Source organism: Aptenodytes forsteri, unplaced genomic scaffold (assembly GCF_000699145.1).
Source record: "Aptenodytes forsteri isolate BGI_AS27 unplaced genomic scaffold, ASM69914v1 Scaffold146, whole genome shotgun sequence".
Lineage (NCBI taxonomy): Eukaryota > Metazoa > Chordata > Aves > Sphenisciformes > Spheniscidae > Aptenodytes > Aptenodytes forsteri.
This window is the reverse complement of record NW_008795128.1, coordinates 6,400,053-6,426,310: the sequence shown is the minus strand read 5'-3', so window position 1 is coordinate 6,426,310 and position 26,258 is coordinate 6,400,053. Positions and strand designations below refer to the sequence as shown.

Below are 26,258 nucleotides of genomic sequence, written 5' to 3'. Positions count from 1 at the left end.
CAATATATTTGGAACTCCTCCCCCCCCCAAAAAAAATAATCAAACATTTAAATACCCTCTTCTTTGGCTACACTAAAGAGTCAGAGCTGCACGCTGTTTTTTTTAAAATAAACTTTGTCAGGAATTCTTTACACAGCCAAATATTAACTCGTATTATTTGGCTGTACTTTTCCTATCACATGAACCAGTCCATCAGTAATGGCCAGTCCACCTTGTGGACTAGCAGAGGGGAATGGATGGAGTGGACGGTGCATTGCACAGTGCTAACATTTTCAAAAGAGCATTGTACCTCTGATGGAAAGGTCACAGAACTGCCAACATCCTCTTTGGTAGAGAAACTGTCAATGTACCCTAGAGATACAATCAACCCATTAGGTAGGAATACTTCTGCATTTCTTCCCATCTCTCTGTAATTGTCAAATCAGTGCTTGGGCTGGGGTCCCCCTTCATTCTTGAATCACACACTTATAGCAGAGGATCTGGCCCTGTATAGTAAGGAACATTTCCCTTTTCTCATCCACTTTCTCCACATAAATTCAGCCAAGAGTTCTATGGGGAGTTTTTGCTCTCAAACTGTCTGCTCATTTACCTTGCCAATCTAAATTCATTGCCTACTGCTGTAGAATGTGAATGCCACCAAGGAATTAAAAAACCCCAAACTTACAGTAATATCTCTCTTCCTCTTTGTTGGGTAGAATGGAATGTTTAATTTGATTTTAATGATGTTCTGGGTGTGTATGTGTTTATATATAGAATAGTCCCCAAAGGGATGTTAAATTGCAGAGATGAGTTTTGAGTTAGCTGTGAAATCAATGAGGTCATTGCTTATTCTTACTTATTAGGAGAACAAGTCCCATAGCTCAGGTCCCACTCCCCTGAAAACTCTCCCTCTTGCAGTCATCTTAAGTAATTTCTATTGATCAAACAGAATTTTTTGTGTGAGCAGAAAACATTTTTTAAGATCCCATAGAAATAAGACTAGTCCCATGTGCCTACACTGAGCATAACACTAGTCTCACTGTTGTCTTCAATAAAGTGAAAATGCCTGTCCAGACAACCGTCTTTCCATAGGAAGATCTTGGGACAACAGATCAGCCTTGCTTCACATCTGAATGTGGACATGGGGCCAGGAGAAGGATCTCTCACTCTCTAGAGCCATCCTAAGTAAGCCTTAAATAAACCAAGCCACTAAGAGTGCAGATGTGATTTTTTTAAATGGCTTTGTTCAGTCTGTCATTAAGCCATTGCTTATTATTAAAAAGTAGGAGAGAAATTGCCTTTTAAGTGGCTATAAACAGGAGATACATTTGTTTCTCATCCTAACTGTATGGATGAGCCTCTCCCATACAAATGAGAAGTCAGTTAAGTGATGTTAAAGTGTTAATGTGTGGCTGGGTAATGGGAGAAGGCCCTAGCTTATGAGGAGGGTGTCAGAAATGAAAACAGCAGATGACAGTGTGCTGTCCTGGGCAACCTTGACATAAGGCTCCTGTTTGAGTGTCTAACTGTGCTTTGGAGGGGAACAGTTTCTGGAGAGCGTGCTGCTAGTGAAAGCTATTTCTGTTATTGTTTATAGAATTTCAGCAGCTGAAACAACACTTCAAGTCATTAATTAACTGAGAAAATCCTCCAGTTGTCAAGTCTTGTGTACACGTAGCACAGTTTCACAAGGACAGCCAAGATGCTTTGAAACTGATAAAGCTGGCTTCAATTTGCTGTTCTTGTGTTGTCAAAACATTAGGTTACCTCAGTGGTCTGAGGACAACAGGATCAGTTACAACATATGTTCAAGTGTTCAGTTCTCAGTGTTTTGATGGATAGAAAATATTTCCTTCAGTACTAAGGGCTAAAGTTTAGCAGACTTTAAAGAAAATTATGAAAAACTTACTATTCTATTGTCCATTTTATTCTGCATACATTTAAATCCCCTAAAAAAAGAATTTCCTAAGAGAAACACATGATCCTTGCTTTGTTAGTCCTCATGGTTCACCTGCTTGTCTGAATCTGATGTTCCTGACTAGACCATTTTGAATTTTATGAAGTGTAAAAGCAAATAGAGTTGTATTTGCTTTCAAATAATCTGACTAGTGCTTGGCCCCATCAGTAAGGCTTTATTTGCTTGACATTTTCCATTTAGGTCTCGCAACATCACTGAGATCAGGAAATGTTAGTGCTGTTTTATAGGTGAGGCACAGAATTCTTAAGAATCTTAAAGCAGCTTACAGGTAGGTCAATGACAGAGATAGAAGATGAAACTCAGAGCCCTAAATCCAAGGCTCAGCTGTCTTATTTTAAATATGTCTACCATGTCAAGGCTGCATATCTGCTCAAGTATTCTCTATATCTAATCTAGATTATTGTATAATCTGTTTATGGCTTGTGGTAAAATTTGGGGTATTCAAGGAATTTTTCATTATTCTTATGGTCAGATAAAAATTATTTTCATTCCTACCTGCTTTTATTTCCTAGCAAGTAGAATAGTTCAGAAACTGGAGAGCCACCTCAGCTGTCAGCTTCCAGCTCAATCTGCCTAGCCCAGGCATAGGCAGTTGCATAGAACAATGACATGTCTTGGGAGGAAGCCCCAGGACGGCATGCCATGCTAACTCTGATGCCTCACACTGCTGCAGGCAGAAGACTGGATTGGTGAGCGCATGCAGAAACTAGAGGATCCTTCCATACAAGACCCCAGCAATCTGCAGGACAAAATGAAGCTGCTGCAGAAACATCAGGTCTTTGAGGCAGAGATTCTAGCAAATGAAGAAATCATCACAGCTGTTAATAAGGTAACTTTCTCACTCTGCTAGTGTTTTTACAGATTATTGCTGGTTATTCAAAGAAGGACTGATAGGTGGAATGAAAAGGAAGGATAGCTTGTTCATCACTTCCATATCAATTATCCTACTTCTGTGACAATAACCCAGTTGCTATGCCATGGAAATGTAATGCTGTTAACTTACAACAGAGAGATTTGTTAATCGCTCTAACCAGGGAACGTCCATCTTTCCTTATTGCCCAAATAGGAAGATATCACTGACTTCTTCCTTGCCTGGGGTGATTATTCCTACAAAAGGTAAATAGGATTTCATGCCCAATTTGTGAACATTCTTGTTGAAACTGGGTGAATAACATAGCTGAAGGGCGCAATCATCTGTAATACCTCTCTTGGTGCTCCCACTCCATGAATGTCATTCTTGTCAGGGAAATATTCAAATCCTAGTGTTCTTGATTCCCTCCAGATGTAAAAGTTTTCCAGCTGAGCGGTATCATTTGGGTCGTAAGAATTTATATTAGTAATTTATCGTGCAGTCCAGGTTAGGAAAGTGAGAGAGTCCTTCTAGAGAGGTCATGTAACATGGTAATCACATTAAAAATTAGTGGCAACCTTCATTTCTAATTTCTTCTTCTGACTGCGAAGAAAGGAGAAGCCCTGGTATCAAAAGGCCACCCTAAATCAGGAGAGATCCGTCGCCGAGTCCGCATGCTTCAGGAGTGTTGGGAGAAGTTGAAGAGAGCTGTTGCTGCCCGTGGAAGGATGCTGGAGGACAGCCGGGACTTTCTGGAATTTCTCCAGAAGGTGGACCAGGTGGAAGCCTGGATCAGGGAGAAGGTAAATGGATTCTGGTATTTAACCCAAGCAGCACAGTAGAGACTTACTATTTAGCAGTGAACATGACATGTTCTAGAAAAAATATGGAAGGAATGATTCAACAAATTCTAAAGATTTTCTGGAGTGTTTCCATGCCAAAGTCTGTTGGACAGTATTAGCACATGTTCTCATGTAAAATGTGCACATAAAGAGACTGTGATTATTGGTGGTCATCTCCTGTGTCTCTATCAAGACAGAGAAATGAAAGCATACTAGAATGGAAGAGACTTGAAGCATTTGGCAACTGGCACTCACTCTTATTGTGTATCAAATCTGAAAGTTTCTCTTTGTAAGAGTGAAGAAAGGGTCACTTGATCCACTAAGTTTTTGTTCAGATGTTGCTTCTATAATCAGTAATAGATTGGAAAGGGAGTTGGGACTAAGTCTCATAATTATCTAAAGATCAGAAGAGACTACTTCAGAAGCTGTAGGTCAGTGATTTACAGACACATCACAGAACTGATTGCATCAGCATAAGCGTTGGGACGTGCTGTGTTCTTGCACTCCTAGCCTGAATGTTTGCCTGTCTGCTGCTTATTTCCCCAGGAAGTCATGATTAATGTAGGTGATGTGGGAAATGACTATGAACACTGCCTGCAGCTCATGAAAAAGCTGAATGAGTTCCGTGGAGCAACATCAGGGGTAAGAGGTGTTTTCCATGCGTGTTCCTTGTGTGGCTGGAAACAGCAGTTACCTTTTCAGCCCAGCAATATATCCAGGTAGCAAATACAGTTCCAGTACCCTGAGGAGGCAAAAGATCAGGGGGGTAGGAAGCATTACCACTTTAAAAGCCATTAAAATAGATAGAATTTTCCCTCATTGTGCCTTCTGCTTTGACGATGTCTAAACAGAGCTGTCAGGCACTCATGACACAACCTAAAATTTTTGATTGCATTACGTGACTGGAAAGCTGGCTATGTGAGCCTGAATTGGAGCAAATTTCCATTTGGTTCATGCAGTCCACAAGTCACAGTGAGTTCCACCCAAAAGTGGATTAAAAATGGTTGTTTAAGCCATGTTTGTTTGAATCTGAAAGTTGATATAGACCTTCCATGAACAAGCCCGTAAAAAAAAATTGACCACTTTCTTCATTTCCCTCCTTTACTTCTCCTTTCCCCTCCTCCTGAGGAACAGTCAAGTTTCTCATATCCCTCCATCCAAATGAAGCACATATATTTGGGGGACTTTGTTTACACAGCACATGTGGTAGGTCACGAATCATAATGTCAATAATCAGACATTTAGTAAAATAGAGCAATGGTTTACACTTTGGATAGCAGCCATGTGACAAGACAACTCCACAGTTCACCTTTTTGTGCTGAGATCTCTGACCCTCTTTTGTGGTGCTGAGCCATGCCAGCTGCCTCTCTTGCCCGCAGTGAGATGTGCTAACCTGGGCACCAAACCTTGGGCATGCTGGGGAACAGACCCTGCCACAACAAAGGCCTCCTTGTGATGTGCTTCAGCTCCCACCGTGAGAGCTGTGAGGCCATACATCGAGGGGATGCATTTGCAGCAGCCTCTTGTTCTGTCTGTGTGAACTGCTACAGATGTGGACTAACAGGTCTGAGTGTCACACAGGAAAGATTACTGTGCTGATCTGCTAGTCTGGAAGCTGTGAAGAAGATCTGAAAAGAGGTGTATTAGGACTTTGTGAGTGAGGCTTACTCTAATGTTCTCTCCTAATATTCTTTATCCTTTGTTTGCCTGTTATTTTGTTGCCAATTCCTGTTATGGCAGCTCCCATCTTCTATTTCTGTTGCCTAATAGCAGAAGGAGACAATCCTCTTCTATGCAGAGTAACAATATAGATATGCCTGACACCTGGGAGAAAACCCTGAGCTCCCCTTTCCAGAGGCCAGCAGAATTTCCTGTGACAGTGCATTAGTACTGGATTTCGGTAGAGAGCCAAAATACTCAAGCTTCAGCACCAGGGAATTAGTGAAGTGAAGAGACCTTCATTGGCCCTTCAATCCTCACCAGCTGAACTGTGAGCTAAGGGATGGAGCAAGGGCTCTGCTACAGGTTGTACCAGCCAAAAGGAAGATGGTGAAAGAGACAGAAACAACCCAGTGTCCCAGTCAGCATAAGGTAGATTTTATGTGCCACAGGAAACTCTTGGCCTTAGATACTATTAGCTTGTAGCCACTGCTCCTGTACCACTCTGAACATGACTCCTACAGAAAAAGGCTGGGACAGTGATACCCTCATAGCTGATGCTTAGTTATACAGTACTTCATAGGGTGATACAAACAGAAGCAGGCTGGTCCTGGCACAGTGTGTGCATCCATCCAGTCTAGGTTTCCCCACTAGACAAATCTGAGATCAGGGTAGGGAGCAATCATCCTGCATTGATGGCTGCCAGATTTCCTACTCATATTCTGTCACGTTGTGCTGCTATTATTTCCCAGAAGAGGAGACTGCAGGGTTTCTGAAGAATATCTGGCTGTCTGCTGGTTTCTTTTGTTTACTTTACGGCTGTGTATAATAGTAAAGCACATATGGAAACATGCACATTGGTAAGGATGTAGCATAAATAAAACACAAATGGAGCCAATACTTCTATTAACAGTGTGCTGGCATCTTGCAGCTGTGCTTCTACTACACCAGTGATTAATGTCTCCCCACTAAGCTTATGATTTACTGGTCTTAGAAAAATACAGAATGTTTTTGAATCTTGGAGCAGTGTTCAGTGTTGGCCATCCGTCATGCTCCAAAAGAACAATTATTCCACTATAGTCCAGATTATTTGTGCAATGTGCAAATATTATCCTTTCTATGGTATGTACATAGGAAGCAAGTTGCCTTGAAGACTTAGCATACCTTTTAAAATGCAGTGATGTTATTTTAGAATAAAACGCAATGGCATGGGTTGTCTGAGTTTCTCAAGGCTGTATGGATTTTAAGCCTGTTGTCCACAGTACAGAAGGCACATCTGGACAGAAGCCTATCTCAAAAAAACAGTGAGTAGGCCTAGGAGCCACAAGTCACTACCTGTTTGACAGACAAACAATCTGCCACGCATCAGCTGTTCCAGAACAGCCACCTACATAACCAGCAACTGCACCTATATTTCTTCAACAAATGAGCCTCTGCTGGAACGCCTGGCTTAGAAATGAAGCTTTGAGGGTCCTCGTCTAGTCCTAGATCATTGTTGTACCTAGAGTCATTAATGTCCTTTCTTGCCTTTACTGTCTTCTCATCAGGGACTGGTAACACCAGCAGTTGTAGCAGAGCAAACCCCATGTGTCTGAAATGTTTGGTAGTGAGGTAAAACTCTTGCTTGTTGCTGTTATTGTTGTTTTTCATGTCTCAGTGGAAAACTCAGTCACAAGCATTTTGAACACATACCTTTGTTCCTTTTCTCACTTTACAGGAGACGACAGTGGACGATGCTCACATCAGGGCTATCAATGCCCTGGCCATGAAACTGGAGAGACAGAACAAGGAAGAAACAAAGACAATATATGAACGCCGGAAGCAGCTCAATGAGAAGTGAGTATGCTTTTAAAGCTTCTGCGTAAAGCAAAAACAAGAAGGGAAGATTAGGTGTCTTGGGCTGGTACAAATGGAGGAATTATGACATGTATTTTCTTCTTCAACATCGTGACTACCAAACACTGGAGTTGCCTTTCAAGACTCTCAGAGCAGTTAGCCAGAAGGATTTCTAATCCAGCAGGGCCAAAGTCACCTTTCTAGCCTTGGAGGCAAATATGCTGTTTCACAGCGCTTTACACACTAGATCCATGAAGCTAAGACGCTTCCATCTGTTCACATAGTTGTCCTGGTGAAGTGCATATTGCTTTTGCTACTTCACAGCCCACTAGCTAAGAACCAAAAGCATGAAGATAGGGATTGTGAGGTTATTGAGAGTTTGAGGAAACTGGATCGGTACTTTTTAGCTTTTAAGCCCCATGCCATCCTGAAAACTTGGAATAAATATAACCAGATAGTCTTGTCAGGATAATGCTTTATCTCTGTGATGTGTTCCCTGTTGTGGGGAAGTGGGGATCAATACACAAGGTAGTTCAGAAATCCTGTCTTTTTACTTAGATCTGAGCATCATGAAACTCAGTTGTGGAAATCCTCACCTCTGAAATACACCTCTAAAATACTCTTTTCAATAAAAGGTGGAACAGTTTCCATGGTAACCTGAATGCGTACAGGAAGAAGTTAGAGGCAGCCCTAGAGATTCATGCCTTAATCAGAGAAATTGATGACATCACAGAAAGAATTACTGAGAAGGTGAGCTCTCAGATTTTGATTAATTGAAATGGGAAAATGTTCTATTTTGCTAACAGTGATAAACCCAGGCATGCCGGTTGCTAGAGAGTTACTGAGTATCCAGCAATGAACTTAGATAGCTGTCTGTGTGTCAAGTTTGCATCTCCTTCACACAGTGCTGAACTAAGTCAGTTCACATAACTAATGATATTAATTTAACTATTAAGTCAGTAGGCATATACATAGTCATACTACTTAAGGTTACAAGGCTGTTGATTTGAAATTTTTATAACAACTTTTACAAATGTATTTCTTCATTGTCAGTGATTTCATTTCTGGTAGGATTCTGAGGGTCAATTTTATTTTCCATATTTTCATAAAACACACTTGAAAATTTCTTTGCCACAATTTAATAGGAAATATTTGGCTGTTTTGGTATATGGAAAAAAAGTGAAAAGAAAGATTGAGAAATGCAGGGAAGCATTCCTGTCTTTGTTTTATATGTGAATTGCCAGAGGCACCTTAAGTAGAACTGCGACTGTTCAGAGAGTTGTGAATTCGTGTTACATCTCTGTAAGGAGTGCAGACAAGGTGCCCTGTTGATGTTTAAAAAGACAGTAAGAACATTCAGATAGCGATACGAAGAAGGGAAGGAGGAGAATATTTGAAAGAATTAAGGTATGATCCTTTTGCTTTTTGTCATCTTCACCACTTGCACATCCTACTGCCCCCTCCAGAGTGTACTGATACAAGCACTGGATTATGGAAAAGATGTGGAAAGTGTGGAAAACCTGATTCGAAGGCATGAAGAGATGGAGAGAGAAATCAGCGTTATTAAGTCCAAAATGGAGGTAAGAAGTGGGGAAGTACAGAGGATACTGTAAAAAAGTTCATTTTTGCTTCCTGGAAACATGGTGCAAAGATCAGCATGACTCTTCAGATTCATTAGGTATGAATTGCACTGCAATGCAAATGCAGCACAGATTTCTTCTCAATAAAATACTGTGCTGCTTAATGCTACTTTATTGTGTCAATAAGAGAAGTCCCTTTTTAACGTTAGCTGATTCTCTGACCCTCACCTACAAGCCAGATTAGACTGTCCTATATCTTTTGGAAAGTGTGGAATCCAAATTTAATCTCCATCTTTCCCCCAGTTTCTGTACTGACTTGAACCAAAATCACGACTCTAGTTCTGTTTAGAACTAAAATGCAAAACCCACAGAACATGTAGTTTTCTGACATAGACGTCAAAATCAGAAATCTTAATTGCCTGCCTGATCAGCTCTGGCTTTTGCAAAATGGCCAGTTTGCATCATCTAGGACTAATCTTGAGCATTAAATATGGGTCTGAGCTCCTATATAATTGCATATTTTTAATAAAAAGAAATGTTTTCAGCTGAACCACAGTAGTAGAAATCCTATGACAACCTCTCATGGTTTTCACTGTTGGCCAGAGTGTTAAGCCTTTTTATATAGAAAATATTTTTGCAAACTTTCTCTAAACTTTTTCTTCACAATAGTATGCAAATGGTGACAATATGTGTGATGCCTTCACACATTGTGACTTTGTTAGCTAATTCTGATATGAAATGTGGGTGATTACTAGGCAGCATTCCACAGATAGCGTTAGCAAGGCTGCATGAGGGAGTGCTGCATGGAAACAGAAAGATGAGCAAGGTTTGGGTTTGGGGTTTTTTTTGATGCTGCCACAAATACCATGTAGAAAGTATATCATCTGTACTTTTCATATGGATTTAAACCAGCCTGGCATATTCTCATTTCTGCATAATTAAAATTCTTCATTTTCATCAATTTGATGGAGTTTTACAAGAAAGATACCAACTTTAAACCTGGGTTGGTGCGTGTTCATTACTGTTTATCAGGCTGAATTAAGGAAAACAGCATCAACTAGAAGTCTACACTGAAAGTAGTGTTTTGATGCTGCTGTTAGCTGAAATAGATACAAACGACTTTTGAGTCTTCTGCTGAAAGGCAAATCTGGTTGCTTCTGTGTACTGCTGTATTTTCATGGCTTTTGTTACCCATCTTAGTTAGATTAAGGTAAGAGAGGTTACAATTAACACTTCATTTTCCTGTATCTTTGTCCCTATTCTGCAAAACTACTTTCTTAACTGTAAATTAACATTTGTGCATATGAAACAACACACACATCTCTTTATTCACATGGATGATTGCTCGCAAATGCGTATGTATGTTTTGTGCATATAACAAGTCCCTTTGTATATTTTGTTATTGTAATTTAAGTACCTGCTTTTGAAAACTGGGATCTTAAAATGAACTACTTTTCCTGAAAGGCAAACTCAGGAATGAATATAAGCATTTGGCATAAATTCACCCACTATAAATCTCTTCCCAGCCATTGGAATTGGAATCTTTCCGCCTTTCCACAAGGAATCCATCCATAAATGACAAACTGACTATGAAGCAACAGGAGATGAAAAACAACTGGCTACGACTCCAGGGACAGGCCAAGCAAAGGTAAAGAATTCTAGTGCTCTGAATATCTCTCAGCAGGAGCAAAGCTGCTCCCTGGGGTCTCAAATCTACTTGCCAGGGGCCTTTTAAAGGTTTTTGAGGATCCTTTACAAAGTTTATACAGGCAGCTAAGACACCTGCATTGGAACAAGTATGACTTGGTACAAGAAAACTTCCACTGATGTGACTTTGCGAAAACTAATACACTGAGTTTGTGGCTTATCCCACTAAATAATGTTACTAAAATTCCTCCAGACCATCAGATTAAATCTATCATGAAGCCTTTGTGAAAGGCTTACTTTTGGATGGTTCTAGAACATTTTTTTCTTTTGTTGAATCTTTCCAAAACAAGAAAGGCTTAGGCCTGAGCTGTAATCATTGCTGGAAGCAACAGCTATGAAGGCTTTTTCACCTTTCTTTTCCTAATGAACTGATGTAGAAAATAAGGTAAGCATGTTGTCTCCAAGGCAGTGTGCATCTCCTGTGATTTTGGTTTAACATGAGGACTGTTAGGAGCTGTAAGGGAAAGCTAGGAGGCTTGAATTCACTTCATTTGGCTTCTCCTAGGATACCTTCCTCTGCAAATGGGGAGGGAGAGGCAGCTAGATAATTCTGTGTTGGATAATGCTGAACTGCACATTGTGTGGCAGGAAGGAGAAGCTGGCAGCCTCGTATCAGTTGCAGAAGTTTAACCTGGAGATGAAGGAGATGCTAGATTGGACCCAAAACATCAGAGGCTTAATGGAAGCAGGGGGGCTTCCTAAAAGCGCAAATGAAGCGGAAAGCATGATTGAGGAGCATCAGGAGAGAAAGGCAAGTATCATCATTGCTTCCAATTGAACATACTGGGAATCTTTCCCATGGGAATTAATTGCTGCAGACACAGCAGAATTTTGCTGCACATGTCTGTCAATAACATGGTGAAAAGACTGTTTTCAATAACAGGCTAGGGACAGAAGTCACCTACGTATTGACAGAACTCTATCCCATGGGCTGTTTGGCAGCTTGTGTCTCTGCAAAAAGCCTCAGAAAGCCCCATTAGCTCTCACCTGTACTGCTGTCCAACCTGTAGGTAAAAAACTGGTTCAGTATCAAAACATGCTCACTGCCAATCTCTTTATTCAGACTGCCAAAAAGTTAATGACAGTTAATTCTAGCTTTGAGTTAGATTTTGTCATGCAAACTCCATTTGCCTGAGAGGAAAATAAAAACAGCAGTTTGTCTCACACAGGCAGTGAATTACCATTGGATGGTACTACACATTCAGTTCTGAAACACTTCATATCCCAGTACTGATTACCACACAACATTTTGGCAGCTAATTTGTCTAATATTTTTGGTGGATTTTCTAAAAGGAGTGATATTGTTAATTAACCTTAGAAAAAAATTAATATTTTACCTTTTCCCAAGTGTCATAGCTATCTTTCAGTTGTTGTGTTACCTTTTCTTTGCAGTTATATTACTTCTTCTAAAAATCATGTTCCCAGAATCATGACTAATATCCAGTGCTTTGTGGGTCCCATTATTAGCACAAATAGTTTGTAGATTCTGATTCATTTTCTAGACTTGAATTTAGTATGAAGTACCTGAAGTCCCCTCCTTTTTCAGTCTTCCATTTTAACAATGCTCTCTCATGTCACAGACTTAACAATGTTTTTGCTAATAATTCTTTTTCACAATAGAAATACCCCAAAACACTGATGTAGTGTACTCCAAATTTAGATGGTAGCAAGATCCAAGTCTTTAATATCTGTTAGTAAAGGAACCCAAATGGCTCTAAGGAGATAGTCACATAAAAAAGGAGGAATCCAGGCAATATGTTCTTTTGTGTTGGGTTGACTAAACTAAGATTATAGACAAGACAAGAAAAATGGAGGGTTTTTTTCATTCAGGTTAATGGCTCAAACCAAAGTCCTTAGGAGAGATTAGAGTTGAACACAAGGTGCTAATCTGAATAAAAAAAATAGAATGGCTATCTTACAACTGTGTTATCTATGATTGGGCAACACACACACACAAAAAAAGCCCTAAAACCAGCAGTTCTAATTTCAGACATTTAATAGTACATGCCATAGTTGTAAGGCAGTCTGTGAGTTAATACATGCTATTATTTCAGTGCATCGTTATTTTTATTTTCAAATTGTTTACATTAGGAATTCCACATTCGGTTTGCAGGGTCATAGTTGCTTGTAATGCTTTCACCTTCAGGATTCAGTATACAGGCATAACTCATTCCTCAGACCAGGTGAAAAAGTTAAATGTATTTCATTTTAACACCACAAAATAAAGTAAAACCATGTCTTTAATAATCTGATGCCGACTTTTTTGGCAAGAGAAGAAAAATTCTAGGCACTGTTTCTCATAAGAACCACCTTTATGTAGGAAGACTGGGGGTGGATACGGTATTATGGATGTTCAAAACTGTGTTCATTTATATCTAAGCATTTTCTAATCTGTTTCTAATCTAATCCCAATTTTGATTTGTAGGAGACCAGTTGTTCCTAGAGCAATAAAGTAATTTATTGTCCATGTTTATTTTCTCTTAGGTAATTCTATGCTCTTTCAGTAACATAGCTCAAAGATGAATGATTTTCCATACAAATATTAGTGTTGGAAAGTTACAGCCCATATTCTTCCCCTTAAGGCTTGTATTCTGAATAACTGGCGTTCCGTAAACCCTTGACATCAACCTTAGTAATATATTTTAGGAGGAGATTGAAGCACGAGTGGAAAGATTCAACTCTCTCAGTAACTATGGTCAAGAACTTGCCAATTCTGGTCACTATGCAACCCCTGAGATTCACCAGTCCCTCTCCAGACTACAGCAAGCCTGGTCTGAATTGATCCAAGCGTGGCAGGAGCAATATATAAAATTGCTTCAGGCACAAGATTTACAGGTGAGTAAAAAGACATTCAACAGGGAATGCACATGCCACTGACAACTTTCCTCAGTATAAATAGCAAATTTATAAGATGGTGTAATGAAAGATATGCTAATAATACCCAGTGTTTAATGTATATTTCACCGGTTTCCAGAAGGCATGCTGAGGACCAAGCACATTCAGTGGTGGTAGGACTTTTAGAAATTGTACCTTTACAAATCAAAGAAATTTCTGTAGAATATATGCTCATAAGTTTTTCAAAGGCTATAAAACTTAGCAAAATTTGGTCAAACTCTCATGCAGCTGGCAAAAAGCACATACTTAAATAGAACATCACTACTCTACCAAATTCTATAACCTCACCCATGAAACATGGAGGCAGGCAAGTATTTAAAAAAAAAGATCTGAAGAAAAATTTAGCATGGACAGAATACTGTATTTTTCCCTGCTTTTTTCTAAGAACAGAACTGTTTTGGCTGCAGTTTTCCAGAAATACTTCCCTGTAACAGTCATCTCCCTTACAAAATTTCTGCTCAAATGGCTTGTTGGCAAAAGTTAGAAATAACTGAAATGGAGATTTTACAATGGGGAATGTCAAGTACCTTAAATAACAGCTGGTGCTACTAGGCCCATCTAAAAAGCTTCATATATATGAGAACTTAAACCATATGGTAAGGGCTGCTTTCATGCTTCTTTATGTATTACATTCTACTTATTTCAGGCCATGTTACTGTCCTTTTTATTGGCCAGTTACCTTACACAGCAGCTCTACACTATTAGCAAACAAGCTACAAGTACTTGTATTGTATCCTACGTCTTAGACAAAAAGAAATAGTCATAAAGGAGAAAGTTACAATAATAATTGTTACACGTGTGGTTTTTGTAGCATCTAATGCTTATTGCCATCCAGTGCTATGCAGTTAATTTTTGGAATAGACCTGGAAGTTTGGTTTTTTCAGCATACTCTGCCAAAGTCAGGTTTGCCTCTTTTTTACACTATGTTTATGACTGCTTTTTTCCCCTAACAGAAATTCTATGGCTATGTGGAACAGACTGAGAGCTGGCTCAGCAGCAAAGAGGCTTTCCTAGCCAATGAGGACTTAGGGGTACGTGCTCCAAGAAATTACAATTTTCTCTGCAATTGGTCTGGAGGAAAGGGAGCTGTGAAGTATGAAGATGTGCTCTGAACCTTCCTGTGATCTTTCTCCTTCTGAAGTTACTGCTCCGTCTTGTTGATGGTTTAGGTTTAAGATCAGATTTCTTCCTTGATACTTTACACAGGATAGGATTCTCAGGCACAAGAGTAATGAAACAGTCCAACTACTCTGATTATAGCAGGAAAATGAGACTGCATCTCTCTAACTGGTCATATCTGACCCAAATACATTTACCAGCAGTGTGCAAGTCATCACTTCTGCCACTGCTGACATACCCAGTGTAACTTTAAATTACCTACCTCAGGTACCAGTAACACTGCAATAACTGAAACCGCAGACTGATGCATGGGTTGCACAAGCTATGCAGGATGCTGGATGTACCTTCTGATGCTTAGCTTACCCTGCACCTTGTATAGGTAGTGCTACCAAATTAGTTGTCTCTGCAGGAACTACAATTACATCTCAGAGTTCAGGGTAGCCATAATTGGTACAAATGGTAATGAAAAACATATAAATGCTAGTGGCTGGTGACTGTCTCTGTAATTTTCAGCATGGAGGTATGTATTTACAGTCCCTTCATTGAAGTATATGAGACTTAGAAGGAGCCACCCATTTTCCAGTCATATTTAGCTCAGCAATGCACAGAAAATGTTCTGTGAGTACTTTCCCTTCCAATGACTCATGTAAGCACCCAGAAGTTTAGATTTTTTTTCTGACCCATTTGATGTGAGCTTTATTGATTCCTTTAGAATAGTGGGAAAGCAGAGTTTATTGTGGTAACAACATTTTGACATACTGATTCTAAAATTAAAAGTGCAGAGTGGTGCTGAAAAGAGAACTCTGAGTCATTAAGCTTGGGATTCACAAATGTTACAAGAAGTCAAATTCTGTGTTTCTCTCCAGATTAACTGGAATGTCAGACTCAAATTCAAATCTGGATGTGAGCTCTTCCACATGCCATGGGTTGAAACCGAGGCTCTAATTTTAATCTCTTTCTGTGACATATTTGTTCACTTAACTCTGATCTCAGTTTGGCATCCCACATGTGCTTCCAAAATAGCATGTCTTAAGATTGATTTACAATTAGGAGCTGATGCTTTATCTCTTGCGAAGTGATATGTTCTATGCAGCACAACAACATGCAGGAGAAGCTAAGCATCCAGCAGTTAGTTCAGTTTTGACCCTGAAATAATGGCCTCAGACCATGCATAGAACATTATTTAGGCCCCAAGTCTCAGATTCAATACCAATACATTTCAAAGACCAACAAATTTTCTTGACAGCTTGCAAATGTGGGGTAAATGCCATTTAGCTTCTGGATTATCAGTATTGTGGATGGAAAAACTCTGACTGAAAGCAGCTTCCCTTTGTTGAATTCCATCCAGGACTCAGTGTCTAGTGTGGAGAGCCTACAGCGGAAGCACATGCAGTTTGAAAAAGCCCTGGAAGCTCAGATGGAGAAAATTGATGAGATGGCTTCATTTGCTCAGCAGCTAACACAGAACAAGCATTATGACTCGGACAATATCACCAACAGATGCCAGGCTGTTCTGAGGAGGTGAAGTCAAACCCTTCCCATGTTAGCCACCCACCTCTTTTGCAATGAGACTCTCCCCATGTGATTAATATCTTTAAATGTTTTAAGAGAACCATAAATTGGTTTGCATTTACTCAACTTTGCGCCTTGCACTGTGGTCTTGCCAAATCAGTCTGAGTCTAGTCAATATTTCATTAGGAGGTTTCCAAAATACAGTTAAGTGGAGTGGGAGTGGGATTCAGAAAAAGGCAGTTTTCCTGTAATTCTGTATCCTGGCCTGGCCTTAGGGACAGTGCTGCAAACAAAAGATAGAGGCCTACTGTGCCATTAAATACTTCATTATCATTAAATACAATCAAGAAAGGTCATTTGCTACACAACTGCTTTTTCACTGCTCTAATGGGGTTGATCTTAAAGCCCTGCTCAAATTATCTATTAGGGCATTTGCAATTTTTCTGATCAGATCTTGCCCTTTCATGTGAATTACTCTATTTCTCCTAGCACGTTGCATATTGTTCATCTTAAACAAATGCTGACGGTAGAAGCAGTTGTATTCAGTGCTATGGTAGATGAAAAGATAAACGTAAAATTTACAAAGAGAGATTGGAGATCCCTTACGATTAAAGTGAACATATGCATTTATTAATATGATCAAACTATTTCATGCCTGCATTAACATGAATAAACTGCTGCAGGTCCACATTTGGAAAAAAGATGAAAGGATGGTGTAGCTTTGGTTTGTCAGTAACAAATACCATCATACAGGCTTTCCATATAAGAAATATGCTGAGTCTTTGTTCTCTTGTACCCTGAAAGGCAATAATGGTGATTCCTAGAGGCAGATATCATATATACAGAATTTGTGTGTACTTTGAACATACCTATCTGCTAGTAACCCTTCCTATAGTGTCCTGAGCATCTTCTCTGGCAGTCCAAATCATGGGAGGCTGCATATTATGGACAGTTCTCTCCTAGAGAATGGAGGCTTAGATCACGTGTGTTTTAGAGATGAAAATTGAAAACCCTTATCCTATGTAATTCACTCTGTGGCTTTTACCTCACACATCTGTCTTCATCTCAGAAAAGAGAAACTGCTGGAGAATGCTGCTGCTCGCAGACATCTGCTAGAGGAATCAAGGCTTCTGCAGAAGTTGCTGAGGAATTCCTTTGAGGTACAATTACACAGGATTCATGGTATTCTGGTTTCTTAAAACATACTGCACTGCATAGATCTGAATCCCTGAAGGGATTTACTGTGAGAAAAATCAAGGGACTGAGTCTGTAATGAGATGATACTGGGAAAGGTGAGGATAAGAGTGAAGGGATATTTTTCAGCTTTCAAGTCACAGCTTCCCTCCAGTCACCAGATGAAAGATCTACTGTGCATTGGACACCAGCAAAATGCAGAAGAAATAAATGCATTAAAAGGGAATGTGCCATCATTTTAAAATTCATGGGAAGAGACAAATTACTTCTTTTCTTGTGAGATACTGACAGTGGGTTAGAAATAGCGAGATAATTGCCCTTTCTCCCCCATGCACACATGTGTACATGCACACATGTGCCCACACACTTTCTTACTGCATGGGGACTACGTCATGGAGACAGACCCCTTTCTAGGTAACAGTGCTCGTAAACAGATATATAGGGGTGACTTCATTATGAAAGACAGGAGGAGCTTAGGGAAGCAGCCTCAGAAGGACAACTCATTTGTGTCCCCACTCACTAGTCCTATGTTGTTTATGTATTAGAGGAGAGCCTGGCAGGTTGGAGCTTAAGAAACACTGAAGGTTTTGTCTACTTCGGTTCTTTCCTCCCCAAAGGTGGCTGCCTGGATCAATGAGAAGAATAGCATTGCCCAGGATGATAGCTGGAAGGACCCAAGCAATCTGCAGACCAAACTGCAGAAGCACCAGACTTTCCAAGCAGAGATCATGGCCAATAGAAATCGCCTGGATTCCATCAAATCTGTGAGAGAAGTGGGGTTGGTGGCAAGGGTGGGCAACTGGCATGAAAGCCTCTGCAGACAGTCTGAGTTACAGTGATCTCAAACAAGTGAGGGGGAATCACTGTCCCCTCACTGACATCGTTCACACTGTCTCTGAGGGGACTGGGAAGCTTATTCTTTTAGTCCATCAGTAACTTTCTGTATCCACCGGTTTCTTTCAACTTCTCTCTTATTGTCTAGTGTGAGCTTGCTATCTATATTCACTGTGCATGCAATGGAAAGAGATGGGTGCTTTCAATGAAAGATTCAGTCCACTGACACTAGGGACTTCTCTCTGGGGTGAAGGCCACTTTAGAGATACACCTGTTTCTTTCCAGCAGGGAGCCTAGCTGATTCAACAAGTCGGATAAGATGTATCCAATGAAAAGGATCAAGAAGAGTTTTCAAGTGTTGCCTTTGCAGAGACATGCTAGTAGGAGAGAGATGAGGGAAGTCTGACAAGCTTTGTCAGATACTTGGCAGAAGCTGTGATCAGATGATGAGTCTGGAAGGACAGACTGTTACATGTTTATTAACCTTATTTTCAGCACAGTGCTTACTAGCTGTATTTTGCAATAGATAACTAAGCGTTAAAGGTAGATTCCCTCCTCAGACTCACCTGCATCCAGTATTGTAGAAAAAAAACCCCTTTTTTTTTAAAAAAAAACCCTTTTAACCCCCCTGTGTGCAGACACAACAGGGGTAAAGGGTGGCAGTATTGTAGAAAAAAAACCCCTTTTTTTTTAAAAAAAAACCCTTTTAACCCCCCTGTGTGCAGACACAACAGGGGATTAAAGGGTGGAGTTACAATTCTCTCTAAACTAATCTGTTTTTAAAGAGTTGTTTGCACAATATTTTTCTCATTATTTCTTGATGCCCTGTCTTTTTTGTTGGGAATAGCCTTAGTAGTTGCTCTTTAGAAGATAATTAACATCTGCTGTCCTGGTATAGCACCTTTCTCTTGCTGTGCCTCCTCTTCCCCATTGAAAAAGGTAAAAATACCTCCATTTAGCTTTCTGAAGTAAACTTGGTCCCAGCTTAAGGATATACCTACAGACTCTTCTACCTGATGGAGGTCTTGCTATGCCCCCTCTACCTCTTCTTCTGCCAACCTGTTAAGCATCTGCAGCTCAGGGATTAGAAATGCAGCTAGACTTTTATTATGTAATACAGTGGTACAACAATACATGGTTAAAAGAGGTTTTATTATCTCATATGGTGGTTCACTTGTATGAGATAGTTCTCTCTTAACTTGCAAGGAAGGGAACAGAAAAGGACAGGTGGCAGGGCAATCTCAAACAGTGATCATAGAATGTGGGACATCACAGAAAAAAATGAGTGCTTGCAGACTAGGCTGCCAGCTTTTAGGCAATGTAGCTGTTGCACAATGAAGATTCTTTTTACTCATTGTCTTCTAGTATTGCCTTCTAGCACTTCAAATAATTTTAGAGGCTAGAAAAACAGGAAAATCAGTCTCTTCCCCAGTTTCAATAAGCATTTTGCCTTTATCTGTTTTTTTTTCATCTCTGCAGCCTCTACCTGTTATGTCAGGAAGCGATCACTGCAGCCAGCCCTTTACATAGCAGTGCAAGTAGACTTTGTTTATGGAGGCAAAAGCGATATATTCTGGTGCATTCAGCAAAGGAACAAAACTTTGACTGTTCTCTCTGCTACAGGAAGGGGAGAAGATGCTCCGTGAGAGGCACTATGCCCCTGAAGCCATTCAGTCCAGACTACAAGAAATGGAAGAGCTATGGGAGGAACTGCTAGCAAGTTGCCAGGATAAACGGGCCAAGCTGCAGGATGCTTACAAGGTAATACAGGGATGCCAGTGGTTGGGTCTTGGTGTCATTTCCAGAAATAGCACGACTGCCTTGCTACACACCTCATCTACGAGTGTATCACTTGATACAATCAGACCTGATTCCTCAAGACCATTAGAGCAAAGAAACTACTAACCATGGACTGATTGAATGGAATCGTCGGGAGAGCTGGAGTTCCCTATGGATCTGTACAAAGGATCTGTAGGCTGTGTTCCCTTCTGCTTTATGCTGCTCGTTTAGATCAGGATTCCAGAGGGGATACTGAGGGAAAATGTGTTCACTCATATATGTCGACTCTGCACCTGTCCCAATGACATCTTTTCTCCAACACATTGAGAAAGAAACCCACAGCTGCTTTTCATTCTTCTAGCTCCAGGCACATGACTTCTCATGACTGTGAGTTTTGTGTGGGCTATCAGACACTCTGTGGATATAAAATAGAGCTCTCCCATTAAATGGCTTCCTTTTAAGGTACTGTGTCCATCATTTGTATTTGTGGAACACAAGTAAGATTAGCTCTTGATGTTCTCTGCATGTGTTCTTACATTCACTCTGACTGAATTCTCTTCTTCATTTGGACCACCATCATATCTGGGAAGGGTTCACTGAGCACTGGGAAGCTTCTCTGTGTTTGTGTGTAATTCTTACTGAAAGTGGCCAAGATTTTTATATCATATTGTCTGTCCTAAAGGTTTAAATGACCTTTTCTTCCTGCTTGTCCTCAGGGCCTTCAATTTCAGCGAAGTGTAGAGGATATGGAGAAATGGTTGGAAGATGTGGAAAATGAGTTGAAAGCACCATATAGTAACAATGACCTGGTGGTTTTGAACAGTCATCTGAAGAAACAAGAGGAACTGGAGGAAGATATTGCTGGCCATAGGGACCGGCTGCAAGAGCTTGTGGTCACAGCTCAGCAATTCCAGAAGGAGAAGCATTTCCTTGCTGATGAACTAGAAGAGAGAGTGGATCAACTGGTGCAGAGGTGTGTGAGTGCCTGGCCTGTCTCCTGGCATATTTTCCTATTTTTATCAGCCTTTTTCTTCCCTGCATTTTTTTTTTCTTTCCTTCTCTACATCATTCTGAAAAGAATGTTTTGCATTCATTCCTTATCAATCTGCGGTTCTCATTGGGTCCCCTTTAAAACCCACAGATACAAAAGTCTACGTGATCCTCTACAGGATAGACGTGGGAGTCTGGAGGCAAGCAGACTTCAGTACCAGTTCTTCAGAGATGTTGATGAGGAGTTGGCCTGGGTTCATGAGAAGCTCCCCATGGCTTCTTCCAGGGATTATGGCCAATCCCTGGCAACTGTTCAGAGTCTACAAGAAAAGCACCAGGTAATGTTATGCGAGAACCATTCTCAGTCTTTAGAATCAAAGAGAGAACACAGAATTCAATTTGCCTCTGGCAAACTTCATCTGCTGTGCTTTGGCTAACAGAATTCATGATGCCAGGGATTAATCTGATCCTTGTCTGATAATAATGACATTTTTCAAAGGATATGTCCATGACTTAGCAACATGTGGGATTCCATGCTGCTTGTCATTGCAGTGGTGTAGGTACCACACCATATGCTTTTCTGTGGACACGTTGGCTCTTTCTGTGAACTGAGTTCAAAACCTGGCCTTTGCAATACAAAGTAGATTTTACAAACTGTTGTGCATGCTGTCATACCTTCTTTGGGCAACAGATGTCCTAACAAATATGCTTTGAAACTCAGTAAGTACATCCAAGCAAGCTTATTGCTCAAATGTCTCAGCATGAGCTCCCAGGAAAACATCTTTCCCCAAAACTCTTTCTACTCTGGAGGGAGGGAGTTAACATGATATTATGATGATCCTTAGCCGACCTTCATTCCAGTGGTAGCTTTCAAGATAGCTGCTGAATTATTTCGCAAGGTTCAGATGGGCCATCAGAGAAAGCAGTGCCTGGAACACTGTCATCTCAAATACCAATAAAACACCAGCTGTCTTCCTAATCGTTTTGTAATAAGGAGCACTGCCTCTTTGCAAACACGAGGTGGAAGAAAAAAAAAATTCCTGCTAAAAGTTTCCAGCAGCTATTGGTATTTAATGTTAGCAAATGACAGCCCATTTAAGTGCCAGGTCAAGTGCCTCTGGGGAAAATCTGTGCAATCTGCAATAAGGCTAGTAAAGACAGAGTATCTTATAAAGTGGGAGTCTGTGTGATATATATACAGAGAGAGAGAAAGAGTAAGCCCAAGCATTTGGTGTAATCTGCATGTCTACAAATAAAAATCTGAACTTACAAAAGATTTGAAATATCCCCAGGGTAAAAAGTCAAGACTGTTACAGGTGACATACTAGGACAGGGATGAAGTCTCTTAAAAAGTTGATTTATCCTAGGTGTACTCACAGTTTAATGAAGAATTGTAAAATGTTTTTAAATGCATCTTCCAGAATATTCCTGACTAAGACCCACGGGTGTACTCTGAATAGTTTGCACCTTCTTAGTATTTGGTGTAATTCTTATATTTGTAAACATTCGGTATTTAAGCAAGATGCAGTTGGTGACTTTGAGATTAGACAGTAAGAACAAAAAGCTTGTTTCATCATGATTAAAAGTATAAATGTTGTTATGGGTTGTTATGTATATATGTTTTTAATGCTAAAAATTATGAGCTGATTGACATGGTAGGGAAGTAATTAGGTTCATGGAAGAAAGGAATGTTTGAGCTGAATTAATCTGTGAAAATATTTGGGATAACTGAAGGAACAGTGGAGATACTGCTTTAGGCTGCAATTATCTTTGTGTTAATTGGCCAGGTCTCAAAATATTACAATGAATTGTGAGAATGGGATATATAGACCATAATACCAGTGCATAATAAAATGCCAATTCTTCCTTCCATTTTGCTGCTTATTCTCCTGGAAACAGGATTAAAATATAAGCTTTGAATTCTCAATCTTTTACTAGCTAGAGTCTCTACACCTTTTTTGTTAATGTTGGCTTGCAGGCAAACAAATGTCTGAGGTAACATAACAGTCAAGAATTGAATATACTATTAATTCACCCTCTATTGTTTGTCTTAATGAGCCAGATTTGCAAAATTAAGTCCTTGGTTTGTTACCACAAAAGAGACTGTGCATGAAATGTATCAACCTAACAAAAAAAAAAAACACCTCTCTTGCAAAACTGCATTTACACACAAATATAATATGCATACGCACAGATGTGTGGCTTGGAACAGAGTTTCCCCTCCCCTTTTTTTTTAATTCCTGTTGTTATAAATGAAGTACTGTGAATACTTGTTCCTAAATGTTCAACTGCAAAGTTGTTCTTCATGCTGCTAGCTTATTATTAATACACAGTACAAGATGTTTTATAATCTTTGCCACTGGATTCCATTCTGCTGGGGTCAGATACAGTGTCAATTTTCAACAACAAACTGGCTGTCTTGAAATTAATAGGGGGAAGTTAAAGGCAAGATTAGAATCAGAGCTCTTTTCCAGCCAAGTCTGATACTTACGTTGAAAAAGCAGCTCCTCTCCTCAGAGAGGGTGTCTCTTCTATGTTAACACAGCACTGCAGTCTAACTCTGAAACTGCCTGTCTCACAGCTATGAAAATAAACAGAACAATTGTAAAATGGGGTTTGTTTGTGCTCAAGGTGCTCAGGCAGTTAGCCGTGGAATGCACATCCGCCCACAGACAAATTGACGGCATGGTCCTTGCCCACCCAGGCAAATATCATATGAGGGGGAGGAATACATATGGTTTTAAAATCTACCAGTCTTCAAAAATTAATTTTAAGTCTTTGAAAACTGGTTCAGGTAGTTTTCTTCTCTCCTTGTCCTCTTGGCTGCCTGGTAGTATGTGTACCCACAGTGTTTGCAATGGCTATTATGCAAAGCTGCATCTTCTACAAAGGCATTGGCAAGTGATAAATACTGATGAGCAGGTGAATTGATTGTTCTTCCCTAGACACGTTTTAATTCAAGAAACACCATGTAATGGGGTGGAAATGGGTATATTTCAGTGGAATCTACAGATAAGAGGTTTGTGGTTAGAACCTCTTTCCTCCACACTCTGAGGTGGATACACACCAAGGTCCAAACTTCATGGCTATATTTGATTTCTATAATCACTCCTTCACCCCAAAAAACTCCTCCACTCCACTTCAAGCATTCACTCAGACTTTGCACCTCTGACCCATCTTCTTGTATAGAAAACAGATTTATAATGGAATTACATGACTACATTATCTGGTATAAAAATCTCCATAGCTTTTATTTTTGGTCTGTCATTTTACTCTTTACTCTTTCCAGAATTTGGAGAATGAGATAAGCAGTCGGGATGCTTTGACCAAAGCAGTGCTCAGTACAGGGCAGAAACTGGTAAGGGGAGGCCACTCAGCCTCTCGCAAGATCATGGAGCATCTGAAGGAGCTTGAGACTTCTGTAGAAACCTTGAAGGCAGAGGCTCAAGAGAGAAGACAGCGGCTCATGCAGTCATATGAGGCCCATCTGTTCCTGAATGAGGTAAAGATGGTTCATGAGAGATTTATTTTGGTCTTTCTTTGCTTGAAAGAACCAATACCTGTATTGTTGAATGGATGCAAGTGCTGCGATAGGTGCAGAATTCATACTGTCCTGATTTTTCATATCTGGTAAATATGGATACAGTGGAGAAATAAGTTACTTTTCCAAGTAACTGCAGTGAGGGATAAACATGTAACCTTAATTACTAGGTTCTGGGTACACCTTTTTTTGAATAGCGTCTGCTAGATTGCATCACAGGAAGGCACCTAAGCTGCTCTCTGTTTTCACTATGTGTCTCTTTGGGCACCACTGCTTTCCAGTTTTCTTTGTCTTGACCTAAATCACAGCTGTGTTCAGGCTCATCCCTGTATTTTATACAGCTGCTGGAAGTGGAGGCATGGCTGGCAGAGAGGAGCTTCATTCTGGAGACCTCTGATTATGGGAAGAATGAAGAATCCACACAAGCTTTACTTCGTAAACTTGAAGCTACCAAGCTGGACATGGATGGTTTCAGGCCCCGGATTGAGAAAGTACAGGAGACGGGTGCCAGCTTAATAAACAAAGACAGCCCAGAGAGGTAGGAAAGTGAAAACAGGCTTCTGTTCAACCTTCAACTGAAGTTCAACCTTCAGTAGCTGTTTGATGGCTCATTCAGAAATATGACTTCAGGGGACATCAATCCTTCATTCACCACCATCACACACACTCAGCCTCCAAAAAGCTTGATGATTATTTTAATGTTTTCATGACTGTTGTTTTTTAACAACAGGCCAATTAGTGCAGATCAGCTTCTTTGTCCATTGTCTATTCCCAGGAACTGTCATCTAGTTCTCATTTACCATAAAGGTTCAAAAAACACTGTGCTTGGGAAAGGAAATGGACATTCTTGACAGTTCACTGTTTTTCATTGCCAGTTTGCTTTTATATCTGGGGAGGAGGAAGTGAAAAGAGCAGCCATTCGTATGAGATACTGTAATTTCCTGAACTAGCTGGTTTTAATGGCTTGGCATAACTCACTCCATGATGTTACCTGGTTTCTTCTGTATTTTGAAGGTGTTGCAAATTCAACCTGTCAGAAAAGACAATGTTCAAAAAGAACAGTAAAATAAAGACATACCTTCTGATTCTTGTTCTTTGCAGTCCAGCCATACTTTCAAAGCTCCAGGGGATCCTAGCAGACTATCAGTCTCTCCTACAGAAGGCTGAGACCCAGAGAAAACGCCTGCAAGAACAATTCCAGCTCTATCAGTTTGAAAGAGAATTCCAGCTGGTGGATGCATGGCTTTCCAGTAAACAGTCTGTAGCAGAGTCTGATGACTATGGGCAGGACTTAGGTGATGTTGAGGTAAAAGAAAATAAAAGGTATTGTATGTATTGTGTGCCAAAGCAGGAATATATTTGCTGCAATTTTTGTGTAGCTGCTGACAGTGAAACATGTTACAGTGACAAAAACTAAGCAAACCAGTTCTCTCTGCAGCAAGAACTCAGACTGGTTTCTGTCTGCTTATACAGGGCTCTCTGAGGTAGCATCTTCCAACAGAAAAAGTAGGTGTATCAGAAAGTTAACTTTTTCTTGGCATAAGCTGAGGTCAGCACACTTCACTGCTGGCCCTGATTATAAATTTGACAGGGCCTAAAAAATTTGACATGACCAGGGCCATGGTCTTATAACAATTTCAGTGGAAAACACTTGGATGCAGTGTTCACACCTCTAGCTGCTGATTTCAAGGATAAATTTCTCCTCAGGGCACACAATGCAGAGAGGTATAATTCATAGCGTCCACTCCTCAACAACTGCTGCATATGTGGACGGCCTAACAGGTTATGTTTCTCAGCTTTTAATCTGGGTAGCATCTGTTTCTCAGAATTGGGGTGATTTTTCTGTGTGTCATAAGATGTTAAATGATCAAGACAATAGATGCCTTTTTCTGACTCCAGATCATCCGGGTTTATCAAATGATTTGCACTTGTAGACTGCAATACATAACTTCTGTGTTATACA

At 40.2% G+C, this 26,258-nt stretch overlaps 1 protein-coding gene across 1 annotated transcript in view; it reads left to right on the top strand.

Moving 5' to 3' along the window:
* Positions 1–26,258, top strand: part of SPTBN5 (spectrin beta, non-erythrocytic 5) — an 87,510-nt gene that overhangs the window by 48,389 nt on the left and 12,863 nt on the right. The window contains exons 30-48 of the mRNA XM_019471587.1: positions 2,631–2,786; positions 3,419–3,610; positions 4,196–4,291; positions 7,026–7,144; positions 7,780–7,894; positions 8,611–8,724; positions 10,251–10,372; positions 11,020–11,182; positions 13,078–13,266; positions 14,280–14,357; positions 15,794–15,966; positions 17,027–17,117; positions 17,769–17,915; positions 19,609–19,746; positions 20,481–20,737; positions 20,906–21,092; positions 24,044–24,256; positions 24,637–24,833; positions 25,397–25,601. Coding sequence (XP_019327132.1) covers positions 2,631–2,786; positions 3,419–3,610; positions 4,196–4,291; positions 7,026–7,144; positions 7,780–7,894; positions 8,611–8,724; positions 10,251–10,372; positions 11,020–11,182; positions 13,078–13,266; positions 14,280–14,357; positions 15,794–15,966; positions 17,027–17,117; positions 17,769–17,915; positions 19,609–19,746; positions 20,481–20,737; positions 20,906–21,092; positions 24,044–24,256; positions 24,637–24,833; positions 25,397–25,601 — 2,952 coding nt within the window. The remainder of the gene's footprint in view (positions 1–2,630; positions 2,787–3,418; positions 3,611–4,195; positions 4,292–7,025; positions 7,145–7,779; positions 7,895–8,610; positions 8,725–10,250; positions 10,373–11,019; positions 11,183–13,077; positions 13,267–14,279; positions 14,358–15,793; positions 15,967–17,026; positions 17,118–17,768; positions 17,916–19,608; positions 19,747–20,480; positions 20,738–20,905; positions 21,093–24,043; positions 24,257–24,636; positions 24,834–25,396; positions 25,602–26,258) is intronic.